Source organism: Stegodyphus dumicola, chromosome 3 (assembly GCF_044657685.1).
Source record: "Stegodyphus dumicola isolate Sdum_Otavi_A_Nest chromosome 3, ASM4465768v1".
Taxonomy (NCBI): Eukaryota; Metazoa; Arthropoda; class Arachnida; order Araneae; family Eresidae; genus Stegodyphus; species Stegodyphus dumicola.
In genome coordinates, this window is record NC_140770.1 from 246,445,221 (window position 1) to 246,472,360 (window position 27,140).

The 27,140-nt window shown below is 32.3% G+C and overlaps 1 protein-coding gene across 1 annotated transcript in view; it reads right to left on the reverse strand.

Moving 5' to 3' along the window:
* Positions 1-27,140, reverse strand: part of LOC118201189 (uncharacterized) — a 40,242-nt gene that overhangs the window by 4,316 nt on the left and 8,786 nt on the right. The window contains exons 2-10 of the mRNA XM_085814015.1: positions 26,831-26,910; positions 21,602-21,639; positions 18,831-18,971; positions 14,916-15,067; positions 12,329-12,584; positions 8,294-8,454; positions 6,585-6,676; positions 3,689-3,847; positions 3,528-3,597 (exon numbers count right to left, since the gene is read on the reverse strand). Coding sequence (XP_085670141.1) covers positions 3,528-3,597; positions 3,689-3,847; positions 6,585-6,676; positions 8,294-8,454; positions 12,329-12,584; positions 14,916-15,067; positions 18,831-18,971; positions 21,602-21,639; positions 26,831-26,899 — 1,138 coding nt within the window. The 5' untranslated portion in view covers positions 26,900-26,910. The remainder of the gene's footprint in view (positions 1-3,527; positions 3,598-3,688; positions 3,848-6,584; positions 6,677-8,293; positions 8,455-12,328; positions 12,585-14,915; positions 15,068-18,830; positions 18,972-21,601; positions 21,640-26,830; positions 26,911-27,140) is intronic.

Sequence of the window (27,140 nt, forward strand, 5' to 3'; positions counted from 1 at the left end):
AATGTAAAGTTGTTTTTTGAGTAAATTTAAATAGCTGCTATTATAGTTATCTTAGAAGCAGTATAAAAATTCTCTCAGTTAGCATGCAAATAAAGAAATGATTAGAAATAAACGTGCATTAAATAAAAAAACCTGCAAATAAAAATAAAAAAAACCACGGAAAATTATGTTAAAAGAGTAGCACATTATATCTATTATTTTAAAATTGAGTAAGCATTATTAAATTTTTTAATGGTTCAGTCTAAAATGCATAAAGCAGTAACATTGCCTCTTCCAAATTATAGCTATCTTTCACACACAGCTCATTTTAAACGCTGGTTCAAAAACGCTAATTTCGAAGCTGTGAATTATATTGGCGCGCTCAGTGTCATCATGGCTACGTCATCACTTCTCACTTTCTGCTTCAGGGGGAAAAGCTCTATGAAAAGCTCCCCTTCTCTTCTAAGTCCTGGTTTATACGGTGGTAGTTTTCAGGTTTCGGTGGGGATCATATGGCACTGTTTTGTCCTTCCCTTGGTTGTGGGGCCGCTACATGGTTAAGATTTCGAAGATTGTCCAGGGGCGTTGGATCTCCCTGTTCAACACTAAGAGACAGACCCTCTTGATTTGTGTTCTCTTTGTTGACGATTGTGTCACTGACTCTTTGAATACCCTGTAGGGGTTGGAACATTAACCGTGTAAGGAAACTTAGATGTTTGCCTGGTCTGGGAGCCCTTCCCTCTAGTGTACTGTTTTTAAATATTTTTATCCCAAATGCTCCCGAAACGTGTATGTAGGTGTAAATGAAAAATACGCCCCTTTGAGCGTAATATAAAATTTGAAAGCTTTCAGATTTTTTTGGTTCCCTCCCTTTTCTGTTATTATTTACCCGAATATACTGTAACTTCGTCGGCTTCAACTAGAATGCAAGTTAGTAAAAGTATCTACACGCAGAGTTCTTGAATTTGGGACAAAGCTTTCGATAGCTATTACTACTGATCATCACGCTATAACTTGTCCCTTGGATTACTTAAAGCGGCTTTAGCTTTCCTACCCTGATTGCTCTTGAAAACTTGAGGGTCTGAGCAAAGTTTGTAGGAGCGCATTACTTTGTCATCTTCACTGCCGGATTTACATATAAGCTGCACATATTATTATGTATAAGCTATAGCTTAGGGCCCCCACTTTCTTGCCCCCCCCAAAAATTGTATGATATCCCATATAAAATAAAATTGACTCGTATCCCTCATAAAGGATCCACATTAGGATCTTGTCAGGTCTAAATACGGTCCTGGTGGTCTTATATTTTAATTTTATTTCAGCATTTGTTTCTGAATCTCCGCAAGCTGCTGAGATTTGATTCTATTATTAAAAAAATTGTATAACCGTTAGGCCAACGATTAAGTAAAACGGTTTTATATTAAACCTTTTATTAGATGGAATTTTTATTCATAAATTTAAGACGAGAGGATAAATCGTCTGTATGGTTCCAGAAATTACAGTTCAGAGCAACTTTAATTCCTACAAAATGTCCATTGTGTCCTTAGTTGAGTTTTCTGTTTTAATTCACTGTTATATTTTGTAGAAGGTGTTTGACCATGAGCAGTATGAAGTTATGGTTTTAGATACTAACGGCTCTTCAAATCTTCGATACCTTGGCTGTTACAATGAGAGACTTTACTCTCTATTTTAAAGGCAGTAGAAATGTTTTTCTATATTAAAATCAAAACATGAAGTAATATCTTTTTAATTGCCGAATGGAAACGAAGAGCTTTTACCATCTGCTTATTTCGATAGATGGCGGCACTTGCTTTCATGCTTTGTCTTAACGGCCCGTGAGTGCAATTTTTCTACTCTTCATTTCTTAACTTAAACCAACACCTTAGGGCAAAATCCCATAACATTAGTTAAATCTAAAATAGCTATCTATATGCCGAAAGTAGCACCAAGTTCTAAGTTATCCGTTTTTCGGCTATTTTATAGATAAAAACCCACTAAAATTTATGGAAGACCAAAAGTTATGTTTAGGGATGCGTGTCTGTTACTGCAACGAAAATTTTAAATATTTGCTTCAAAGCGATGAGAACCTCATATGATATGTGAATGAAACTATGTTAAAAATTATATAAGTATGGTCCTTGATAATTCAATAAATTATAAGATTAAAATTCCTGACTGTTCTTCATAATTTGTGAATTTAAATTGCGGGTTCTCAGGCAAACTAACTACGGAAAATTTGTGCACAATGATGAATTACAAAATGGTCCCCAATGAAAGAATAAAGCTATCACCTTTTGAAAAACATAAGCAGTTTTTCGAGCGATTCCAAGGCTGGACTTCATGAAATTGTTTCAACATTTCCCAGCAGGACTATGTTTCAAAAAGTCTTGTCCCTAGATCACCGGTTCTTAACCTTTTGACCAACGCTTATTATGTAAGTAAAAATGGGAAAACTTTAGTACCACCACTACATTTTATAATGATTATTTTTCAATTACTCAATTGAATTTTGCCATTTGCACAAACTATTCGCCACTTGAATTAAATATGCACATATTAAAAATTGGTTACAATTTTAATTATCAAAATTTAAATTATAATATTTTAAAATTTAGTATGAAATTTAGACTTGTTTAAGAAAGATCAATTTTTTTACGTCTGGTCCTTGCTTCACTTAGCTTTAACTGTAAATAAGGATGCATTTAAAATATTTTACTGTATTTATTTTAAAAATATAACATGAAAGAAAATCCTTGTTCACATAAAAAGATTGTGCAAAAAGGCAATAAAAATTTGATAGCTTTATTTGAAATGCCTTTAAATTCTTTCTTTTCCTGTTCAGCCAAAAGTTAACAATTGTGTTATTTTTGAAATCTTCAGTTAGTGTTCGTTCACAGGAAATTTCCATCAATTGTTCTTTTTCTTCAGGAGAGTTTTGAATTTAATTGTTAAAAATACTTTGTTTCTTTACGTATCACCTATTTTCTCTCGCGTACCACCGGTTGAGAATCGCTGGCTAGACCTTCATTTAGAAAAAAGGAATCCAGATTTTGTGTTTGAATTCCCACTGTACAGCCTAATGGCAAAAAACTAACCAGTATATAACGTTGACATTTTTGTGACTTTAAATTGCACATCGTATTTATAGTCTCTCCATATTTATCATTTAAGCATTAATATTACAATAATAAAATACTACTTCGGCAACATTGAATAAATGATGTTAATGTTTTTTAAGCAAATAGATGCCTTTATCATTGTAAGTTCTATTTTATTTTTAAATAATTCCCCCTTATTACCAAGAAAAATTTATTTAAAATAATATCATTTTTAGTCCTCCGTTGTTTACGAACTGGAAGACAAAAAAATAAGTTTTAAATTTTGAATAGTATAGAGCTATTATTCAAAAGCATCTACAACACTTTTTTGTTTTGATTGAAATATTTGTGGTTTTAATTGAAATATTTTAAAGGTTGTGAGTATATCTACTTTTTGAATCAAACTCTGAGTTTCTAATCTTATAATATTATGCTGAAAACATTGGTTACCTGCCAAGGCCATTGTGGTATCTAATTGGCTCCTCATTATTCGGAAAATGTCTTCCACACCTTCTTGGCCCTAGGAAAGAAGAAGAAGATTTTTTTCCCAGATTTCTAAGTACACATGATTTTCGAAAATAGTTCATTTTTAATTCGGAAGGTGAACTTACACTGTGTACTAGTCCCCAAATGACAGGTCGGCCAAAGAAGACAGCTCTGGCACCCAAAGCCAGTGCTTTGAAAACATCCCCACCCGTTCGTACACCACCATCTAAGTAGACTTCTGCTCTACCTTTGACGGCATTGACGATTTCTGGTAAAACATCCAACTGAAATATAATTTAGATTATGTTAAACCAAACTTATGAAAAATATAAACATTTACAATTGTAAATCAAATTAAATAAGCTAGTTTTTAAATAACGAAAATGTACAGTTTTTATTTAAAATGGAGAAACAAATATGTTTCCTTTATAGAGTTAAAATTTAATTTAAAAGCTTTTTATAAAAATAAAAGCAAAAGAGTAACTAGTTCTAGATAAATGTGGGGAAAAAAAATTACTCTATCTTGGTTAGGTGACTACTTTCTATTCTCAAAAATAAGAGATATAGTACTGGATATAAGACATAATGGAGATTAGATACATTTTGTTAACTTATCCACAACAAATCTTAATCAATACCAATGACAACTATCTAGCTTATAGTGGTTAGCGTCGCTGACTGCCGTGCGGAAGGGCCCGGGTTCGAATCCCGGAGAAGGCATGGATGTTTGTAAATATATAGTGTCCGTGCAGCATAGTCTAAATATGCGGTGAGCCGAAAGTCCTCTACAGAGTTTAGTGGCAGGGAAAGAGGGGTGGAAGACCCTCGGACCCGTTTCCCTAGGGAATTGCCACCTATAAGGTGTCAATTCCCTAGATGTTCAAGGCTGTTGCAAACGACAGGCATATCTTGCGCTCCTTGCCACGAGGAATTTCATGGGCTTGTGCTGACTATATATCAGACAAGTGAGCATTAGTCAACAACAACAACTATCTAGCTGGCAGGGTGGCAAAGAATTTTCAATACCTTCAACAAATAACATTTCAACTGTTTTTAGCTTTTTGCCAATAGTTGGGGGCAACAGTTCCAACATAGTAAATGTTGTTTTATGTAGGGCTTCATAAAGATGCCCATACCTAAAGGTGATGTCAACCTTTTGCACTGTTGGAAAAGACAGCTTTAGTCTGGAAAGGAGATCAGTTAGTAACTTGTTGATCTTCATAAAGTATAAGTATCTTTATGCAACGCATTCTTGTGAAAGTCTCAGATTTTCTGAACAGTGGCCGGTCTGCGTAAAGGTGACGGCATTTTTATGATGGGGCACAACTATGAAGGTGATTCTGATGTAGGATGATATTCCAACATATCCTTAAATTTCTTGGTACCAAGAAATTCCTTGTAATTGCGTCTGCTTTTTTCAATTACAACACGTCTCTGTTAAATTGGAACCGTGGATAATATCTTATAATAAATTTTGGGGCAATCTATGCTTATGCGGCTAATGTTTTGCTTTGCTGAATGATGAAAAATAATTATAGCTCATTTGCAATATTTATTAAATTCTTTCTGGCATTGTCCAAAAAATCTTTAAATGTGAAAATGTCTTCGTATTCCTCTTCTGCCATATATGCCCTTCAGTGCAAGTATGCTGTTGAAGCCAGTATTAATCTATAGGCGATATTGAACTGACGTATAAAAATTACTGTATTATTGTGAACTTTACAAATCACAAATTTAAATCAAAAATACTTTTCTATTCATTTACTTAAACGAAAAATATTTGTTTTTCTTTTTCGGTGCTGTTTTTACATCATTTATTTCCATCTTGCTGTCTTTCAAGGAACTGGATGATGGAAAAAGGAAGCTGAAAGTAAGCACTTACTGAACATGGCAAATAAGAAATTATATATGAGATATTGAAAACGATAAGTTCGTTTACTATGCAGTAAACCACGTTAACACGAATCTCAAGGGACCGAAAAATTAAGAGTTCGTGTTAAAAAAATACGCGTTAACTGGGGACTCAAATGTTATTTATGGAATAATGTTTTTTCTACATATTAAACCATTTGCAGCATATAGTTATGTATAATACTACAATATATTATGATGTATGTCGTTATAAAAAAACACTACACTATTACATTAATTACCGTACTGCAACTTAAAAAAATGCATTCACTGATCACCTTCGCGGCCAACGGTATTCATGACTTCCTCAAAACTTGTGGTTAATTCGGATGTTGCAGCAAAACGTTCTACAGTGTCCAAGGAGTGCTACATTTCCTTGTGGGTGGGAGGAATGATATTGTCTTTGACACTTGTTACACTTCAGACACAACTGCTTCTACATTAAATTCCACTGAAGCACGAACGGCAGCATCGTCATATGCACAATCGAACTCCTCAGAATTCCTCATCGACACAATGATCGCGATTTTCGAGCATTGACACTCATGCTGGTTATGTTTTAAAAGATACAGTGGTATTACGTGAGGTTTTCAATTGAGAAACAACAGAGAAAAAAGTATGAAAAAACTTTGAAAGTTCGTGTTAAATGATAAGATTTAACGACGCAAAGGACTATAAGCAGTTCTTAATTCCTGCAAACCGAAATTCGCATTAACCGATAAAACTTCCTATAAGATCATATACATTATTGCCAGGATCGAAGTTTTATTTATGTTAACCGAAAGTTCTCCTTAACGAGCTCGTATAAGGGGGAATATATTGTATAACAAATCAGATATTTTATTAATGGGTGTGTATGATTCGATGCTACGAATTAAAAATGTATTAAAGTTGTGATATTAATACTGATATCTAAATAACTTCTTTCATTAGTGATTTTGGAACAATTATATACTTTTAAGTAGCAGCGATTTTGGATCATAATGAAAGTTCGGGAAGTTGGGAAATTAATACGCAAGCGGAGATTATGAAAAAAAAATATGGCAAATTTGTTCAATCTAATTCCAAAATTACGCCCCCCGAAAAAAACGTACACATTAACTTTCTTACCGTGGCTGGAACTCCATCCAGTTGCCTTCCTCCATGGTTTGAAACTAAAATGGCTGACGCTCCATGCTCAACAGCTAAAACAGCATCTTCCGCTGTAAGAGGTAACGATAGTTATTGCATCGAATTTTAAAATATGCGTGCAGGTTATTTGTTAAAAGTGCCAAAGTTTATTAGAAATTCATTTAAATTACGTAATCAAAACTTAACTTCCCATAATTTTTAAAGGTGGTTTAAGGACATAAGAATCATCTTCAAAATCTTGAAGAGGAATAGAAGCAATGACGTATAGCTCTGCACAAAGAATTGTACTGTGCAATCTGAAGTGCAAATGTAATTTGCATATATGTGGCATTATAATCTTGAAACATGTAGATTTATTGCAATCAGTAATGCTAAGGACTCAAAAGTTAACTTTATATGATTTCACATCAACACACTAGTATACAAGTAATAAGTCATCAGATAACACACTTTGACACAAAATGATGTTACTGGAATTTTAACTACCTATTGAAAAAGAAAGCAATCCAGATTTTTAACTCTTCATTTTTTAACCCCCTTTTTCGACCCGTTTTTCTTTTCGTTTCTTTCTTTCTTCCCCCCCTTTTTTAAGATGGCAGTGTGTTCTATCAGTGCACGCCTACAATAGGCATGCATTGACGGAAAAACATCGATTAAGGGTTGTAGCTCAATTGGTGCTTTGTCCTAATCAAAATAATAAACACATCGATTGATGAAAAACACTGATCGATGGATGTAGCTATATGCAGCCACAGAATACAAGAAAATTATCTCTCAGTTCAAAAGCCATTTGCTCAGGAGGCTATTACATGAGTTTTTTTTTTTTTTTTTTTTTTTTTTTTTTTTTTTTTTTTTAGTCTTCGCAAAGGCTGCAGTCACAGAATACAAGAAAATTATCTCTTAACTCAAAAGTCGAGGCTATTGCATGAGTATTTTTGTAGTTCTCTCAAAGGGTAAGTAAATACAAGAATATTCTATAATGAAACATCTTATTATTTTGCTTTCGTACTGTAAATTGAAAAATGGATAGTGGGGAAAAAGCGTGAATTTCAAGCTTATTTTTGTCCCTATTGTTTGTGGACTGCAGCGCGGCTTTGTAATGTCGTGATTAGAAACAAAGTCATGTTCTTCGCACCTGATTTTACTGAAGCGTTTCTTCATTGACCATGAAGTTTTACAATACCCTAATTAATCATGTTTCTTGCCGGCATTAATCATCATTCCCTTAAACAAAAATTCAATATCTTAGACATAAATTCCCTTAGGCAGTCAAAACTAACCAATGTCTATGTAAGATTGCTTTATATGCAACTCGGAGGTAGTATTTATGATTTGCGAATGAAATTACTCGAGGTTAAATAATGAAATAAGACAGAGCTCATTTGCGACTGAGAGTTGCAGATGTCTAAAGCAGGTGCAAACGATTTCCTAAATCAACAACTAGCGACGTCATATGGTAAAACACCTTACCTATCAATCAACCAACTTAAACGAGTTTATTACATTTTTGCTTTATTGTTACCGTGATTAATTATAAAAGAAAATGCTGGAAATAATTTTAAAAAAATTATAGGAGATAATTATCCATTTTTGAATTTCTCCAGAAAATGAAAAATTAAAAATATTATATTTTCTTTGAAAAGAAAGAATTCTTGGGACGAAACGCAAAGTTCAACCAATCGTTTTACCTGTTAAAACACCTTTGACCACAATTGGCAAAGCTGTGAAAGTCTGTATCCATTGAATATCTTTCCAGGTGAGTGAAGGGTCAAGTAAAGAGTATCCAACCCTTGTTCTCAAATTTGATCCTGCACCTTGAACTTCATCTTTGGGCTGCAAATTTGGTAACCTGAAAATAAATATTAGAACCTTCAAATAATTTAATTTGCCTATTTGTGCAACCAATAAGAAATACCTGCATATTTGTGCAACAGTTAGGAATACCATTTAATCAAAGCTTCAGAATTTATGAATGACAAAATGAAAGATTCTGATATATTGCATATTAAAAGGGACGAGATTGAAATGGAAAAAAAAAAATTATAGATTGCAGGAAACTCATTCTAAGACGGAACAAATGCACTACAAATAAAATCGATCAAGTTATCGAGAGATTATATGTAACAGATATTTTCAGACACGTATAGTCTTATGTTCAGATACTTATAATTTCATTTTAAGATATATATAACCTCAGTTATACGTATCAGTATCGATAAAGTTATGCGTATCACTTTTTTTTTGTACGTTTTCATTCTAGACGTTTATTCGAAGGATAAGAAACTTATCATAATTTTTTCTGTAAAGTATTCATTGGGATTATAACTTTTCACGTGTCAACTTTTAATGATAAATAAATTTATATTTATTTATTGCGTTTACGTTTAGTTGCCAATTAGTATACTTTATTTTTATAGTCTTTTTTTTTATTCTAAAATGTCATTGATTCAAAAATTCTGTAGCGTCTACAGAAAAGAACACGAATTCCATAAAAGTTAAATAGAATAAAACTATATAACAAAACCTGTCTAAGATTTACAATAAAATTAGATTTTCTAGCATCAGTTATGCTTATTTATTTAACGCAAATATCTGATTCCTTTCATCTGAAAAAATATTAGAATCTGACATTTATGAGCTGCTGATAGCTACATCTCTAAATCAAAATCAAATACGCATTTACGGGTTTATTTGTTCTTATCACATTTTGTGTAAAATAACGGTTCATCATCCATTGAAAGTACTAGTGATGTAAGAGTTTTTAAAATGATGAAAAGTTTTTTAATACCATGTCGATTTAAAAAATAACGAATTAAAAAAAATTCGAAATGATATAGAATTCAGAGATGCACGAGTAAAATATACGGGTAGAATCTGCATTTTAGAATTGGTAATAGTCTAATTATTTTGAATAGTTTTAGTGCATTATGAATTCTTCATTTTGTAATAGTTATAAGAAACATTCTTTGGTTTTTAATCCTTAAAACTGAAATCATACTGCTACTTGAACCCGTAGTTCCGTGGGTATGTAGGATACGACTGCACTGTCGAAGCTCAGAGCTAATGTTTTATAATCTAAAGACTTGATAATGTGATGTTATCTAAAGGTGATATAAGTGATGTTATCTAAAGGCGATATAAGTGATGTTATCTATTATAAGTGATGTTATCTAAAGGCATTACATATAGTAGAATACTCCATTTATACAACGCATAACTTCGATTATACGTAGCTGTTTTCTTGATTTATACATCAACATTTCTTATCTCAGAGATAGTTTATTCAGACGGTTTTATATACTGGAATGCGAGGAAGAGAAAAGGTGAAGTGCTTTCTATCTCGGATTCGATTCAGATATGGATGGTGGCTGGAAGAGATGTCGCTTGCAGGATTAGAATAGATAGTGAAATCTGCTGACCAGACAGGTTTGCCGACGGGAATTTTGATTTTTACCTGCATCGGCAAATTTACCATTATTATTTAGTCATGTATTATGTGTTCTAATTTTAGCAATTAATTTTTAATGTATTTCGAATATGTATTACTTTGTCACTTTCTATTATTTTTAAAAATATCTTTTCTTTTCATTCAATAGCAGCGATAATATCTTTTAATAATATGAATTGTAATTAGTAATATAAATGACTAACAGATGGCAGCACCATCATCCATGCAGCTGCGAATACGAATTAATTGAACCTACCCTGCGCCTAAACCTTCTCAGTCGGCAAATATGGTTCTGTAAAACTGTATTTTACAGTTTACTTCATTTAAAAATCTGAGAGAGAGCCCTTTAAGTTAAATTACTTTTACAGCTTGTCGAGAAAATGGTATAATGAGAAAAACATTTTGCCATGGTATTATGGATTAGGGTTCACCTTATACTAGCATACAATAGATATAAATGATTGAATGTTAAATCAATGATCTGACCCCTTTATTTATGGAAAAAATAAGCTTTTATAACATTCCGTAAAGGTCAATCAATATAGATGTGAATTTTGAAGTCAGTTTCGTAGTTTTCTAACGAAGGGTATTCTTCTATTCATTTGAAAAAAATAATAACCAAAGTTGTTCAAATCAAACCAGAACTGTGAAACCTAACAAAAACCTCAGTGTTAATTAAGCACAAAAATATGCCATATTCATGCAAGATATGGAAATTTAATTTTCAGAATTAGCCTTTATAAATACACGTCGTCCGTCCAGAATATTTACTGTATGTATCAATGCTCTAATTCAAACAAAGTTCCCATTTCTAAAAGCAGCTCTAGAACTGTTTTCTGGAAGAGTATCATTTTTATATTTTATTGGATATTAGTTATATTATATTAGAAAATTTCCGTCAGAAAGTTTTTCGGCTGGAATCACACTATCACTGAAGGAAGAAATCTTTCTTACGCCTAGTTTTTCAGTTTAAACTAACATTCTATTTTCGCATTAATTGTATTTTATGAATTACCAATCTCATACTTAATCATTAATCGGACCATAACATCTCTCCTGAGATAATATTAATTGTTCATCCTTGTGTGCCTGTTTTTGGGGTCACTCGTTTTATTTTTTAATGCACCTCATGCCATTCCAACAGATTCGACTTCCTCATGACATCTTCATCACATTTCATTTTAATAATTAAAACGTTTCAGTACACACAAAATTTGATGCTGCATTGCTAAATATACTCTACATTTCGATTTCTTATTATTGTACCAAAGTGCACATATAGATATCCACTTTCTTCTCAATAAATATCTAATACCTGCCTCTACGTTCCGAAAATTAAACTATTGGCTTTTAAAACTATTAAAATAAATTATAAAGATATATAAATTATTAAAAAAATTAAAATTATAAACTATTAAAATAAATATAAAATATTTTAAAAGCTTTTTATGCCACATTTGAATCAAATATAGAGGGTTTATTTGCATCTGCTCATATGTTAAGTTTATTTATGTGAACAGAACAATAAGCATAAATTACGTTTATCATTATTCTCGCGGGTATTAAATTCTACAAAATACATAATTCAAATAGAACGAATCATCGCTTATATGTTTTTCTCATTTATATATCTTTTGCTTTTCTGTATTTATACATCTTTTACTTTTCAATACCTGTATCGATACATTTCTGTTCCCGGTAATAGTAGAATACACCATTTATACAACGCATAACTTCGATTATACGTAGCTGTTTTCCTGATTTATACATCGACATTTCTTATCTCAGAGATAGTTTATTCAGACGGTTTTATATACTAGAATGCGAGGAAGAGAAAAGGTGAAGTGCTTTCTATCTCGGATTCGATTCAGATATGGATGGTGGCTGGAGGAGAGGTCGCTTGCAGGATTAGAATAGATAGTGAAGTCTGCTGACCAGACAGGTTTGCCGACGGGAGATGCTTCTTTCATGTGTCATGTGGTAAGCATATTTTAACTGGACTGCTATTTGTCCCTTGCCTTCTTAGTGCTTCCTTGAAAGTTGAAAATCAAACGGTACGTCAAATGACATTTCATGATTTTTTCTGTAGAAAATCTTAGGTCTATATAACTATATATTAAAAAAAAACTTCTCACAAAAAAGGAGCACTTCAAAAAGAGGAACAAATGAAATAAATTTATGATCAAATTAAAGCATTGTTAAGAAATAAAAAAAGTGATAAGGAAAAATAATAGCTAAATACTTAGCCTTGTGATAAAACTAAAGTCTGACCTACCTTAAATGAGTGGGTAGAGTGAGGTTATGAATCATATTGACCCCCCACATACCATTGACTGGAGAGTCAATTGTCACAACAATAGCCTTAAATCCTGCGATATCTGCTCTTTGTATTAAGGTTCTAGTCAGTTCTCTATCTTTTGCAATGTAAACTTGAAGCCAGTGGATGCCATGAGGTGTGTTTTCCCTCAGATCTTCCATCGCTGTTGTAGAAAGCATGCTCATGATCATCACTCCTCGAGCGTCTGCGACAGCTGTAAAGATTCATTATTGCAAGAAAAATTATTAAGCTTTTTTGCAATGATACAACACTCTGTTCAAGATGGAATGGTATATAAATTCTATTGGTATTATAGGAGTTAGCCTTTATAATGATAAGGGTTTGTACAGGCTATACTACTGAATCATCACTCTTTTGCGATTGAAATAAGTAGTACATGTATATAATTGAAGAAGGTTATTTTCAATACTTAATACAGAAAACAAGTTTTATTAATTTCGTCTTTCAGACTTTTATATACACGTGTTCCTGATAAACAAATTTATTCTTTTATAAAAAATGAATTAAATTTACAGAATAATTATTGCTATGGTTATAAATGCATGAATTAATAAATATATGAATAAGAAATTCAGGGTCATTATTCAAAATATCGCAACATTGATTTTCATACAAGAAATTATTCCTCAGCGTAATTCAAAATTTAATTATTATCAAATATAATCACATGATGAGCACTACTTTTACAATTACAACTGAGGTCTTTGAGATTATTGAAACATTGGAATCAACGTATACCATACATGGCATGACATCTCAGTTAGTCTTCAAGTCTACCTTAAACAGAATATAAATGAATAGAAACTGAAAGATTCTAATCAGTGTGATGCTTAGTGTTCGAACTATTATTTCGTTGGGCGCAGGTTCGAAGAATGCAAAAAATGCTTATAAATATATGGTACTTTTGTTAATATATGGTATGCCGGTAAATGTATGTAATATGCTTGTAAATATATACATGCTTGTAAATACATAGTGCTGCACAGGAACATTTACAATACAGTCAAGCCGAAGTCCTCTCGAGCCATCCGGTAGTAAAGACCGTTGAACCAATCCTCTGATGGGGTGTTCTGCATCAAAATTGGAACAGATTTGGGCAAAAGTGGTATCGTTAGTTCTAAAGTGTCTAAGGCTTTGACTAATAATAAGAGCTCTTTCTTATTAGCCATGAGTAAATCACAGACCTGATCTTAAGAAAAGGAGCATTAGTAACAATAACAATAGAAATTGGAACATTTTGAAAAAATCCGCAAGTACAATGCACATTAAGAAAATGTGTTTTCTTTCTGACAATTGTTTCTAAGATCTGCTGATTGTTATTGCTCGAGTTGCATATGTCTCATCTTTTGTTGGCTGACTTTCAAACCAAAAATGTATTACTTAATCAATTACTAATTAAGGAAATGACTTTATTGCTAATATTCACTCGCAGCAAAAGATTTGCAGGTTTAAATGACAATTGCGGGCGATAGTGCATTGCAACTCATGCTGATGGAAGATGTCCACGTGATAGTCCATGATGGATAGTGGTTATTACATTCAGTTAGCAGCTAAATTTTTCTTGATGAGAAGCGTTCGATTTTGTAAAACAGAGCTTCTGACTAACGGGTAACTACATCATGTTATAGTTGCATGGGAAGTTTAGTCCCAGTGTGTTTACAGATCTTCGCGATGTTTTGTTGATTACTGAGAGGCAAGCACTGTAACTGAACATTTAAAATCGCCAGGAGGGGATCTTTATTTTGCATATTGTGTTTTAATTTCTGTACTACGTACTGGGTTTGAATAAACTTTGTTTCGATTTAAACTTGTATTTGTCAATGGCTTATTTTTGATCAAGACACCAACTCGTTGACACAGATAGCTGACTCAGTGATCGTTACGTACAGGAAAGGAGGACGGAGATGTATATAAATACGTATAGGGAAGAAGAGTCCAGCATAAAGTTGCATTTCAATGGAATTTAGTTCATTCTCTGGAATAGAACATTTTTGGTTGGGTAACGCAGAATAAACTGTAATTTGTAAGGAATTAGTTTTAACTCAATAAAATGAAATAAAAATTATAAGTAAATTTCTAAGATACTTCTCCCTACTTCTTAGCATGCCTTCGTGGTGTAATGGTCAGTACGCTCGGCGCGTATTCGAGAGGTCCGTGGTTCGAGTCCCGGCGATGGCATGGCGCGTTTTTCATGACTCCTGCTTCCAAACAAGCTAACGTCTCTACAAATTTTAAGCATTAAATTATGATATTGAGAAGTATCTTGTAAACATATTGCAAAAAGTATGTCAAATATCTATATTATTTTGCAAGAAATACATAATGATGAACATTTAAACTTTTATTAAAAACAGAATCTGTTCTTCTCTTCTCATCTTTGTCCCAGTATAAATAAGAAGTGGTTTTAAAATGAAAATGATAAAAATGATGATTCAAGACGGAAATAAATATTCCTACTCAAATGTAAAAGTTAATACGTTAATGTAAAAGTTTAGATAGCTCCGTGTTTCTCTTTATCTCCTACCTTTAGCGGTTCCCAATTCTCCATCAGTGTGAGCCATCTTTTGAAATGCGACAGGAGAACAACCAATAGGCATTCCTGCTGGCTGCCCCAGAATAGTCAGATTCATACTTCTTTTAGAAACATTTCGCAGCAATCGAGGACGTATCCTGTATCTGGACGGTAAAAAAATACATGAATAATATATTTTTTACATATGAATTATATTTAATATATGAATTTATTACATTTATTTATACATGAATTATATTTAATGTATGAATTTATTATAGTTATTTATACATGAATTATAGCTAATGTATGAATTTATTTTATTTATTTATATGTGAATTATACATAATACTATATGAATGTATTATGTTTATTTGTATTTAATATATAAATACATTGAGTTCAAAAAGGAAAATAATGTACTGTTTCCTTAAACTTTATACCCAACGCATAGCATAGGGTGTACAGAGTTACACTACCTTTTTTATTTTCGGAAGAATTCTGAACAAAAATATTTTTTTTTTCTTTAAATTTAAAATTCTACCTTTTGCTGATATTCCTTCATTCACAACGGGTACAAAACCTTATCTCCAAGCAACATATTTCAAATGGAGTTCAACAGAATCGCAGTATTCCCAAATCAAATCGCGATGAACAGGCTAGAAATTTGTAAATGTATTTTTGAGTCATTTTCAAATAATACAAGTGTAGTTTTATTTTAAGGGTATGTTTCATACTTAGGATCCCTTTCTTCTAATAAAAAAATGATAAAAGAGGAAATTGGTTGCAGTCGGATTATACATTTTGGATTAGATTTGATGACCTATTCCTGGATGGGTCCACTGCACTGAGTATAATTTTCGCGTTCTCATTAAATCTTTCTATCATTAAATACAGCACCAATGCAGATTGACCTATATCATTAAATATCCTTCGTTGTATGAGAACAATATTATTACCAATAAGCTTATGGGAATGAACTTATGAGAGCAATAAACTTATGAGAATTAAGAGCTTATGACCTTATGAGAATTAAGAGCTTATGAGCTTATGAGAATTAAGAGCTTATGAGCTTATGTGAATTCCGAGTTTTTGAGAGAAATAAGCTTATGAGAATTAACAGCTTATGAGCACATTATAAAGTATAACACATACTTGCTCTGCGCACCATCTTTACTTCGCACCTGATTTTTTACCCTGCTGAAGAAAGACTTGTCGGGTGCACAGCAGGAATCTGCCTACTTTGTTTCCCTATCGCTTTGCAATGAAAACCGATTGCAGAATTGTGAAAAATCTGGATGAACTTGGCGAGCCTTTGTAAGTAAATTAGCTTTTGATCCCGACACCAGGTGTTTGTAGAATCGAATTACAATGTTATTGTTATCTCATCGTAAACTTAGTGCCAAGGCAAGTGGTCAGTTTTAAGGTTTGATTAAAAGCATTAAATTTTAGTCACTAAAATTTTAAGTTTATAACACTCTCAGATCTTGGCTAATAAGTTTATACTAAGTTTTACATTTGAATATTTTCTTGTGTTTGACAGTACTGCGTATACATCTTGTGTTTGACAATACTACGTGTACTTCTTGTGTTTGAGAGTTAATGTACAATATACCAGGAGCGATAAGTTGCCACGTTACGCTTAATATTATTTCAGCGTAGAGCCTTAGGTGCTGTAAGAAAAGTAGTTCTAAGTTATTTTACACCATAGAAGTTATAAGATCTGTTTAAAGATTTAGTTTGATTTACTCCATAGGCGTAGCTCAAAGACGGAGTAGCCCTAAAGGTTTCTCCCGTACCCTGCTCTGAAGCACCGGCGATCCCTACGTGGTGACCAAAACATTGGGTCATTTACCATTAAGTTCAATGGGTTTTGACGCGATCGGATGTAAATATTTTGTAATTACGTCGTAAATATACATATAAATGTATATATTTTCTTTTTCTACAACACTTCAGAGTCCTAAGTATGTGAAAACAACATATTTTTAAACAACATTTCATTCTGAAAGGAATTAAATGCTACACTTTTCGTAGAACAGTTTTCTCAGAATGGTTTAATTTGAATAAAATATTTTCACAAGTTTTCGTTAATTACATTAGAAAAAAATTTAAGGTAATTCGATTTTATTCGGTTAAGGTACAAAAATTAAGATAAAAGTTTATTGTATTATTAATATTAAAATTATGCATTATTTCTTTTCTATTTATAGAGCTTCTTCCTAAAATACTTTCTTAAATATGACAGGATTTTTTGGCTTCTGAGGCATCTTTTAAATCGAAAAATATAAGTCAATTTATAATTAATGCTCTAATAGGTTCATTTTAAATTAGAGAATTATTAGAAATTAGCGAAATACTTTAAATAGTACTTAACTTTCTCTGAACATTTCTGAAAGGGAATAAAATAAGGATTTTTTTAAAGTATTATTTAAAACTTGTAACTGAGTTATTATAAAATGTAAGGGGAATAATTCTTTTAATGATACTTATCAGATTTTTTTTACCATTAATTTCAACAATACATATTCCAAAACTCTTTGTTACTTTCTTAGGTGCGCATCTCATAGCATTTGCTTTACAATCAATACCTTTTAACAGATTGCTTTGCAGTACGAACAATTCTTGCTTAAATAGTTTTATAACGTATTTGTCAACAGGACTTCAATTTATGTTTACAATTCAATATTAAGGTTTTTATATATTTAGATAACATTTATAATCATTATAAATTAGATACATTTAATAATTAGATTTCTTCACAGTTGTTTATAAATGAATAAATTCTTCATTTAAAAAATGTATAAACAGTTTAATGAATATTTATGTACTTTGTTAAAGGCAGATACATGCTTTTTGCACGCACATGCATAAATACCCATACATATTTCATATTTTTCATTTCCGGCATGTGCAAACCTTTAATTTATGTGCATTCACTATATTTTATTTTTAATTAATCCAAATAAGTAAAACGTGTAAGCCCAAAGGGATTATTTTTCAGATATATAAAATTAAAATGATGAGTTTAAAATGAGCAGCAGTAAAGCCTCTCTAAAAAATTTTAAAAGGTACATGTTACAATAATATATGGATGTGAAAAAAAATTTATTTTATTTAAAACATTTTGGCGTTTGGAACATAAAATAAAAGTAGCGAATACTCTATCAAGGGTATCGAAAGACGTATACAATTTTAAAGGTACCGTAAGGTATTTTTCATTCTTTAAGCATAACATTTTTGTTAAAATTTATATTTTTGTAGTTCAACAGCTTAGAATTTTATAAAACAAATTCATAATCAAAATAGCTGTTGTTAGTTATCGAAAAATAACCAAGATGTGATTTTTGCGAAAATGTCACTAAACTATACAAATTTCTATTATCCATCACACTATGAATGTTTCTTTCATGCGAAAGTGTCCCTTTTCCCATTTGTATGGAACTGGCGTGTGTCGAAATACTATCAGAACACTGTCAAGCGAGCTTCTGAATGTAAACAAAGAACACCCCATCTGGTGACCGAAGCTTCGAAGCAGTGCTTCACTTCTAGTGCCGGTTGGCCACTCCTTCCTTTCTTACCTCCATGGCGTAGCTACAGGGTGGCAAGGAGAGACATCTGTCCCTGGGCGTAGCATCAAGGGGAAGCCAAACTGATGTCATGAAATTTTAGAATTAAATATTTTCCATTTTAGCAAACAGAAGGGGGCGCGAAATATTCAGCTGTCCCCGGGCGCTGAAAACCCTAGCTATGACTCTGGATTTACTTAGTCTTTTAAATTTAACATAAATTATTCCAATGTGAATTGTATAAGTAAATGTTCTTGCAGTTTGCACTAACCCAAATTACATATACTACCACATCATTTTTTGAATTCAGTAAACAGATGCAATAATAATAATAAGACGTAATTGTGGGGGAAATTACTTTTTGAAAGCTTTTTCGTTATCCTTGAGGGTTTGCTGCTCTCCAGCGCCGCTACTGTAGTAATCTCTTGCATGTCTGTCCATGTAGACTGTGGCATATTCTTCATAGTCTCTTACGCTAGTCATATAAGAAGGACTCAACCTGAAAACAGAATATCAAAAGTGCGATGTCAAGATAAGGCGATTCACATCATTAAAATTCTTAATTTGAATTTTTCCGCCTGTTTGTACTCAAATATCTTATTTTTTATATTTGTATCAAATGAGACAGGGCATAATAAATGTATTAAAAGTTTCGAGTTTCATAAAAAGCGTGAAAGTTGCACAGGAAGTTTGTTTTAAATTTATTATGAAATTGGACAATAATTAAAGAAAAATGAGAAAAATAATGAATATTTACACTTCTTTTACGAGACTTTTAATCGTTGGTTTTTCTTGGAAATATAGGATTTTATGTTTTTTATTGTATTAATCTCATAAACACATTAAACTCAAATTTTCCTAATAAAGATTTTCACTTTGTTTGAGAAAGCTTCAGGTAGCTTCAAAACCTAAAACTTAGAACACTACAATAAACTTGCTCTGAGAATACATTTTTGCAGTAAAATATAGTTACAGGTAAGAACTACGAGCATGCAAGCTTTTAAGTTTCCTATAACAGCTGTAAAAAATTTTTCACACAGTAAAATGTATGGACAGCGAAACATCTGGCACTGGAACGAAATTCTAAGATTAATCCCAGTTTCCTGTCTCTAAGATTTCTCAGAAATTAAGACTATAATAATGTAACAGACTTTAAATACGAAACAGTAGTTTACCAGGTTTAGTTATTTCTAACAAATGAGGTAAAAAACACATCACTCTACAAGTCATAATAATAAAGCTCTTATGCCAAGGACACAAAACAGTTCTTAGCTATCATTTATAAAGAAATAAATCAACACATCACTCTACAAGTCATAATAAAAAACACATCACTCTACAAGTCATAATAAAAAAGCTCTTATACCAAGGATACAAAATAATTCTTAGCTACCATTTAATGAGGAAATCAATCAAATCCAAAATAAATATCGCATCCTCAATTAAGTTTGGTAAAATAAATGAAAAAAATTTTGCACCACACTATGTTATTTAGTAACATATGCTGCTTGGTGCTTTTTGCAATAACTAAAACATTGATCCAGTAGCCGCCTTCCTCTTCGGACACGTGATTCCAATACCAGTTTTATTAGGTATTGGAGGACTAAGTTGCTGGCAACTTGTTCGCTGTCTTGCTCATATCACTCCTACTGTCCTCCAGGTGTAAGCTCCGGCAAAGAACATCTATATACATATTCTTTGGACTCGGTAACTTGTTCATGTATCGCCAGCAACGAATAACTCTGTGTAGATGAGCTGATGCCGGAGTCGCAGACTTTGGGATAAACTGGTTCAGAAATATGTTGTTTAAAGTAGACGAGGTTTAAAATTGATCTTCCTTAAAACAGTTGGTGAAATCAGAATAGCTGACTAAAAAATAGTAATCAGCTATTTCGAATACCGCTTTGGTTAATCCAGGTTTTAGAAAATAAATCTTGGATAAATAAAGTTTTTATTAAACTAGAGATATTACAACCCCGGAAACAAATAAAAAATAAAATAATGTGACGCTTACACACACACACACACACCAGTAATTCTTCTTGAGGTGGAATGACACTGAGCTTTTCTTTCGTATTCTATGAAATCTGAAAATTATTGATATACTTTTCGAGCTACAGGACAACCATGATCCGCCAACTATTTCAGTCTTAGCATTTAGCATTTAGCATTCAGGAACATTTACATATTTAAATGGAAGTTCATTATCTCTAAATTTATACTGCGTTAACGCAGAGCTTAAATACCATTCTTACCATTGATATAATCATAAAATCATTCACATTACAAAGGTTTCGGAATTTAAGATCTAAGCCATAACCAATCACTTAAGGATCTATCTTCTACGCTTAAATTCAGCTATTTACTTTTTATTCAGCTATATACTATATATGTTTGCAGTCAGCAAAATCTACTGTTGACAAAATAAATGTTTAATGGTTTCGTATTTTGTGCAACAAATAAAAAAAAATTATATTCTTTGAAGCATTTCAGGGCGAATACTATTAAGACCCCTGTGTTACCATGCCCGAAATGGCCTTCTCTTTTGCTTTCACTGAATATATATATTGGTTATGCCCCGCTCATAATATTGTCGCTACCTAGCAATGAACTTTTGTTTGCTTTATTTAATGATGCAAACATTAGCTATGAAATTATTTTAGTGTAATACATGGCTATAATATTTGATGACAACAATTTGAAAATTGATACATCGCATTTAAGTGATTCATCGCAAAATTGCGTTTCGAGACTAATAGCCCTTCTGGGCTAATAATGAGATGCTTATTGACGCATTTGACGTATCAAGTAGTTAACTGTTTCTGTGTTTTACCCTGTAACAGGCGATGACTTACACAGACGTCGCAACTTAAAAAAAAAAAAAAATGTCCAATCAAGTCACTTTTAAAAGTTTCTTTTGGAATGTTCTGTATATAACAATCTTAAATTACTAAATAAATAACTTAAACTTCAGAGCACATTTCACACAGAATACAGACAAAAGTTTGTAAAACATAAAAATGCAAATTAAGTTAAATTAAATCATAAACAGTATCTCAGTTTTATACATATTTTTAAAGTTATGATATGTTGTCAAGAGAAACAATTATGCGATGAAGCTATATTTACCTCCGAAAAAACCGGCTTCTGCTTTCAAGCATTGCTTCCTACGAAAGAACATATTTCATAGATATAAAAAAAAATTAGTTTAGATAAATAAATTAAAATCTAAACATTTCACATTCATAAGCCAAATAATAAATCGCTTTATTGTATGCATCAAATATAAACAGAAACGTGTTCTTATTCCTCAAAACATAACTTCATCTTGGAATAAAACAAATTACATAATAATTCACTGTTTCCAAAATAACGTTCTTAGTTATTACTCCGAAATTTAGGGACGTTCTATACAAAGCTTATTTTAAAAGTTTAAAATATGTAAAGAGCAAAATTTATCTTAAAAAATCCATTTCAATTGTAACACAAGTGCGAATGCACAAGTTTTAAAATATGTTTGTCTAAAGAAATAAAATAGATAGAATTATGTTCCTGATGAAGGACTTGTACCTTCAAAACTGATACAGTTCTTGACTAAATCTACGTCACACACAAGGTTGTTGCTTCGCTAATTTTAGATAAAATTTCGGTCAACCAAAAGATACTGTTTTTGTATGTTGTTTTATAATTTAACGGTTAAAGAAGTTATATAGATAACTAAGTAATTGCTATATTTTTTTATTACCCGAATTCCTTTTGTTAATCATTTGAAGGGAAGAAAAGACTTTTATTAACTGTTTACGAGCTCAGCGTTGCCCCATATTATATGCTTTGCTACTTTGATCCTCAAAGTTCTTTCATATGGCTATCATTTAAGAACGAATGTTATTGCTCGTTAATTAAATGGTTTTACTTTTCAAGAAATTTCTCGATAAGCAGAAATATTACTGCTCAACTCAGAATAAATCGTCATTTATATATTAAACACGTACTACAACAAATATACTCCAACAAAATTAAGATGCTATTAACATGCATAGTCTTATATGACTCGATTCTAAAATTAATTGTCTGCATTCTTATTAAACAAGTTCTGTTTTGCATAGATATGATAAGACTTTCGACACTCTCATTTACGCTTTACTTTAAATATTTCATTTTACCATTACCTTCATATTAGTATGTTTCGTTATTTTAAAATTTTCACATTTTTCTTTATATATATATATATATATTAAACTGTTTGTTATGTAGAACTAATTCCAGCAATCATTTATTAACATTATGCAGCAAAATCTTTCTATTAAAATTTACTTAAAAAAAGAGAATTTCAGTTAATCCAGCAGTTTTCATAATACACTGTCCTCCAAAAGGTAAGGAACAGCATGTTTTTTTAAAGCTCACCGTTACAAAAATGTCAGTAACATTTAAATTCACAGTTCATATTCATAGCAGTAGCGAAGTTTAAGAAAATGTGTACAAAAATAATAACTACCACTTTTATTTTATAGAAATGAATACTTATATAGGAGAAAAATGCAAAAATTGTAATTTTTGTTCCCGAGTGTTGATCTTCACTTGTTATAACAGTTCGTTTCGTTTGCCCGATTCGGTTCGTTTCGCCACCTCACCGAATCGTTTCCCGATTCGGTGAGGTGGCGGGCGATCCGATGGATGGAAATGGGGGTGTCACAAGTGGTTACAGCCGAAAACATCGCGGACGAAAACGTAGCGGAAAAAACAACGCAAGGCAAAAACGTCGTGATACAAAACATCGTGGGAGAAAACATCGCAAAGAGAAAACATCGCAGTTCTAAAACATCGTGATACAAAATATCGTCGTCCAAAATAAAGCGGTTCAAAAATTTCGCAGTTTAAAAACATCGTCGTCGAAAATATCGTGGTAAAAAATAAAGTATCTACAAATCATCGCATGACGATAACATCACAGACGTGCTTTTTTCAGGCTTTACTAATTGTAAATGGATATTTCCATAATGATTTGTGAGAGCAAGATGGAAAGAAGGATACTCTTTACTTTCATATTTTTTATTAACTAATAAATTTTTGCTGAAAAAGTAAGAAGGAAATGTAAGCATAGAAAATTAAGGCAACTTATAGCACTTAATAGAATTTTAAACTGACAAAGTTAACTAAAACAGGTCATTAATAAATCATTTTGGAAAAGATTTTACTGATAATTTTTCATTAAAAGTATAATCTAAAAATGTTTAGAAAAAAGGAGCTACGTAACTGCGTGATCTTATCTATAAATAATTCCTAATTATGAGATTATTTTCTTCACTTTTGTCAATCTAATACTCTTATAATGAAAATTATTTCTCGTTCTGCTTCAGTTAATTCTTAAGTTTCCTTCTTCCTTTTTTAGCAAAAATTTATTAGTTAATAAAAAAAAAACATGAAAGTAAAAATTATCTTTCTTTCCATTTCGCGCTCACAAATCATTATGGGAATATCCATTTACAATTATTAAAGCTTGAAAAAAGCAGGTCAGCGATGTTATCGTCCTGCGATGATTTGTCGATACTTTATATTTTACCGCGATATTTTCGATGACGATGTTTTTAAATTGCGAAGTTTTTGAACCGCTTTATTTTCGACGACGATATTTTGTACCACGATGTTTTAGAACTGTGATGTTTTCTCTTTGCGATGTTTTCTCTTTGCGATGTTTTCTTCCACGATGTTTTGTAGCACGACGTTTTCGCCTTGCGTTGTTTTCTCCGCGACGTTTTCGCCCGCGATGATTTTGCAGCGATGTTATCGGCGGACACTGTCACAAGCTGATGCTGCTAGACGTCTCATTTTCTCTCGTAGTGTGGTCCACCGACTATGGAATCAGTTTGAATCCGAGGATTCTGTGTCTAGAAAACATGTTCCAGGCAGATCTAGAATTACAACCTGCGGGAGACCATTATTTAACTCTTTCGACCCGAAGGAGGAGCAACATTACTGTGCCTCAGCTCATGAGAGATAATTTAGTGGCGATAGGAAGAAGAAGTTTAGCTACTACAGTACGCAGACGCCTGTACAATACAAGTTTGTATGCAAGATGATCAGTTGTTTGTGTTCCCTTGACATCAGGACAAAGAGGTGCCCGTTTATATTGGGCAAGAGAGCACGTCTCCTGGACCAGTCAACAATGAGAGTCCGTTCTCTTTACAGATGCGTCCAGGTTCACATTGGAGAGTGTTTCAGGTCGTTAGCTTATTTGGATGGAACAACGCAACAGACATAACAAATCCCACATTGTGGAAAGACAGAGTTACAAAGGTGGTGAAATAATGGTTTGGGCTGGGATCTCTCTCGGTGGTAACACTGATCTGCATGTGTTCCATAGAGGAATTTTGACCGGTGTGAGATATCGAGACGAGATCTTTGAGCAATATCTCCGACCATATGCCGCTGCTATTGGTCTAGTATTTCTTCTGATGGACGATAATGCGAGACCGCACCGAGCTCGGGCTGCTGAAGAATATCTTGAGGGTCACGGTACAGAGCGGATGGAATGGCCAGCTCAATCCTTAGACTCGAATTCGATACCGCATCTTTGGGACTACCTTGGGAGACAGGTTGCTGCTTTAAGACCTCTTCCAAGTCGTTAAATGAGCTTGCACAAAGATTACTCCGTGCCTGGTCGTTGCTTCCCACTTCACTGACCGACAACTTAATTGACAGCATGGAACGTCGCTGCCGCCAATGTATTGCAGCTAGGGGTGGACACATTCCTTATTAGAATCCATTTTAGTAATGTTACCACCCCATTTTTTCTCAAAAACTGTGATATACTGCTTCTCTAAGACTGGATTTCTCTGCCAAGAGTTTAAATTTGGTTGTAATTCATGTTTGTGTTGAACTTTAGAAACATTCTATGTTGCATTCATTAAAGAACTGTTTAGTGAATATATCCTGTAAATTTCTTGTTTCTATGTTGCTCAAATCAGACACAAAAAACACATTATGGAAGGCAGTATATATTGAATTTAGCAAATGAAATTACAGAATCATTAAGCTTGTTTGGGAGCAGGAAACATAAAAAATCAGAAATATCCTCGCCGGGATTCGAATTTCTGACCTTCTGATGCTAAACGGACATGTTAACAATTAGAAGACGTAGTAAAGAAGAAGAAAATTCCTTACAATGAATATAATATAAAGAGAAGATTGCGATCAAAAAAATTTGCTTATCAAATTTGTTTGATTTTATGTTATAGTTCATAATAATATATTGTTGCCGGCAACGGGTTCATTGATATATCTTTAAATAATCATTCAAGATATGGAGGGAAGAATTAACAATTTATTATAAAAATTACAGACCTCACAGTAAAATAAATAGTTGTAAATAGCTCCCGGAGATCACGGATTTTAACCAATTCTTCCTTAGCGCATGAGAAATATCGCCAGTTTCCGAAATCAATCTCCGAGGAAGCTCTATATTGCAAAGCTCTCTTTGAACCACTAAATCTCACAGGTAAATGTTACAGAATGCTCCCTTTCTCGGAACCCTATTTATACAGTGTAGAACTGACTTTTTAAAGTTTTAAGAAAAATAGGTCGTAGGACTTCAAATATATGCTTTTCCAAATTTTCCAAAAAGTCGCCAAGTTGTCGAAAAATCTCAAAATGTCGACCTGGCAACAAAAATTGTAGCCAAGTTGACATTTGGCCAAAGCTGTACAAAAATTGTCGGCGAGACTTGTCCAGAAGCGTACTTGTGCATATCTTGGGTTTTAAAGCATCTATTTTTATGATTTAAACATTATCAAACTCATAATTAAACACACTATAATTTTATATAAGAAATAAAGATTTAAATAGAAAATATGTGGTCACAAATTTGATTAAACACAAAATGAACCCTAACATTATCACTCTAAAAGCAACAATTAAGCAAAAAACTAAGTAAAACAATACACAATATCAAAACAATATAAAAAACAATACAATACAAATTTTATATATTTACAGATATTTATAACATCACATAGTTAGATGAAATACTGTATACGAGTATCCAGAAAATTCATCTGTAATTATATTTCGGTACTTAATAATAATGATTATGCAGTGACTGTGATATTAATCTTAATTCTTTTATTAAGTACATTTAATAGCGATTACAGATTATAAGAGAACATCACTTTAATAAAAAATTCTTGCCTAGACAAAACGCTGCCGTTCACCAATACCTCTACATCGATGAAAGAGGTTTTCGTAGAGTAACGCTGTCATTAATGCGATCCATATAAAATCAGCATTAGTATATGACGTTTCTTTCACGATTGTTTTTCTAAAATTAGTAAAATATGCATGTAAAAGAGTAATTCTTCTTACCCGAGACATGAAGGCTAAAGCTGCTTCCAGTAAAGAACAAAGCACAAATACAGAAAAATGGCCCTTCATCTTAAATTTCCCTAAAAATAAAAGAAAGAACTTTTTTCAATTAAATATGTTAAAATGATGAAATAGAAAACAAAAATTAATGATAAAACGAAACATCTATTTTAATGTAAAGGGCATGAAGCTTTGAATGTTTTCTTAGCCAAAATTTACAAACTGATTAAAAGCCATAAATTCGCAAATGATTGTTATATTACAGAGGATGTTAGCACATTTTTTACACGAATTTCATTCTAATTTACTG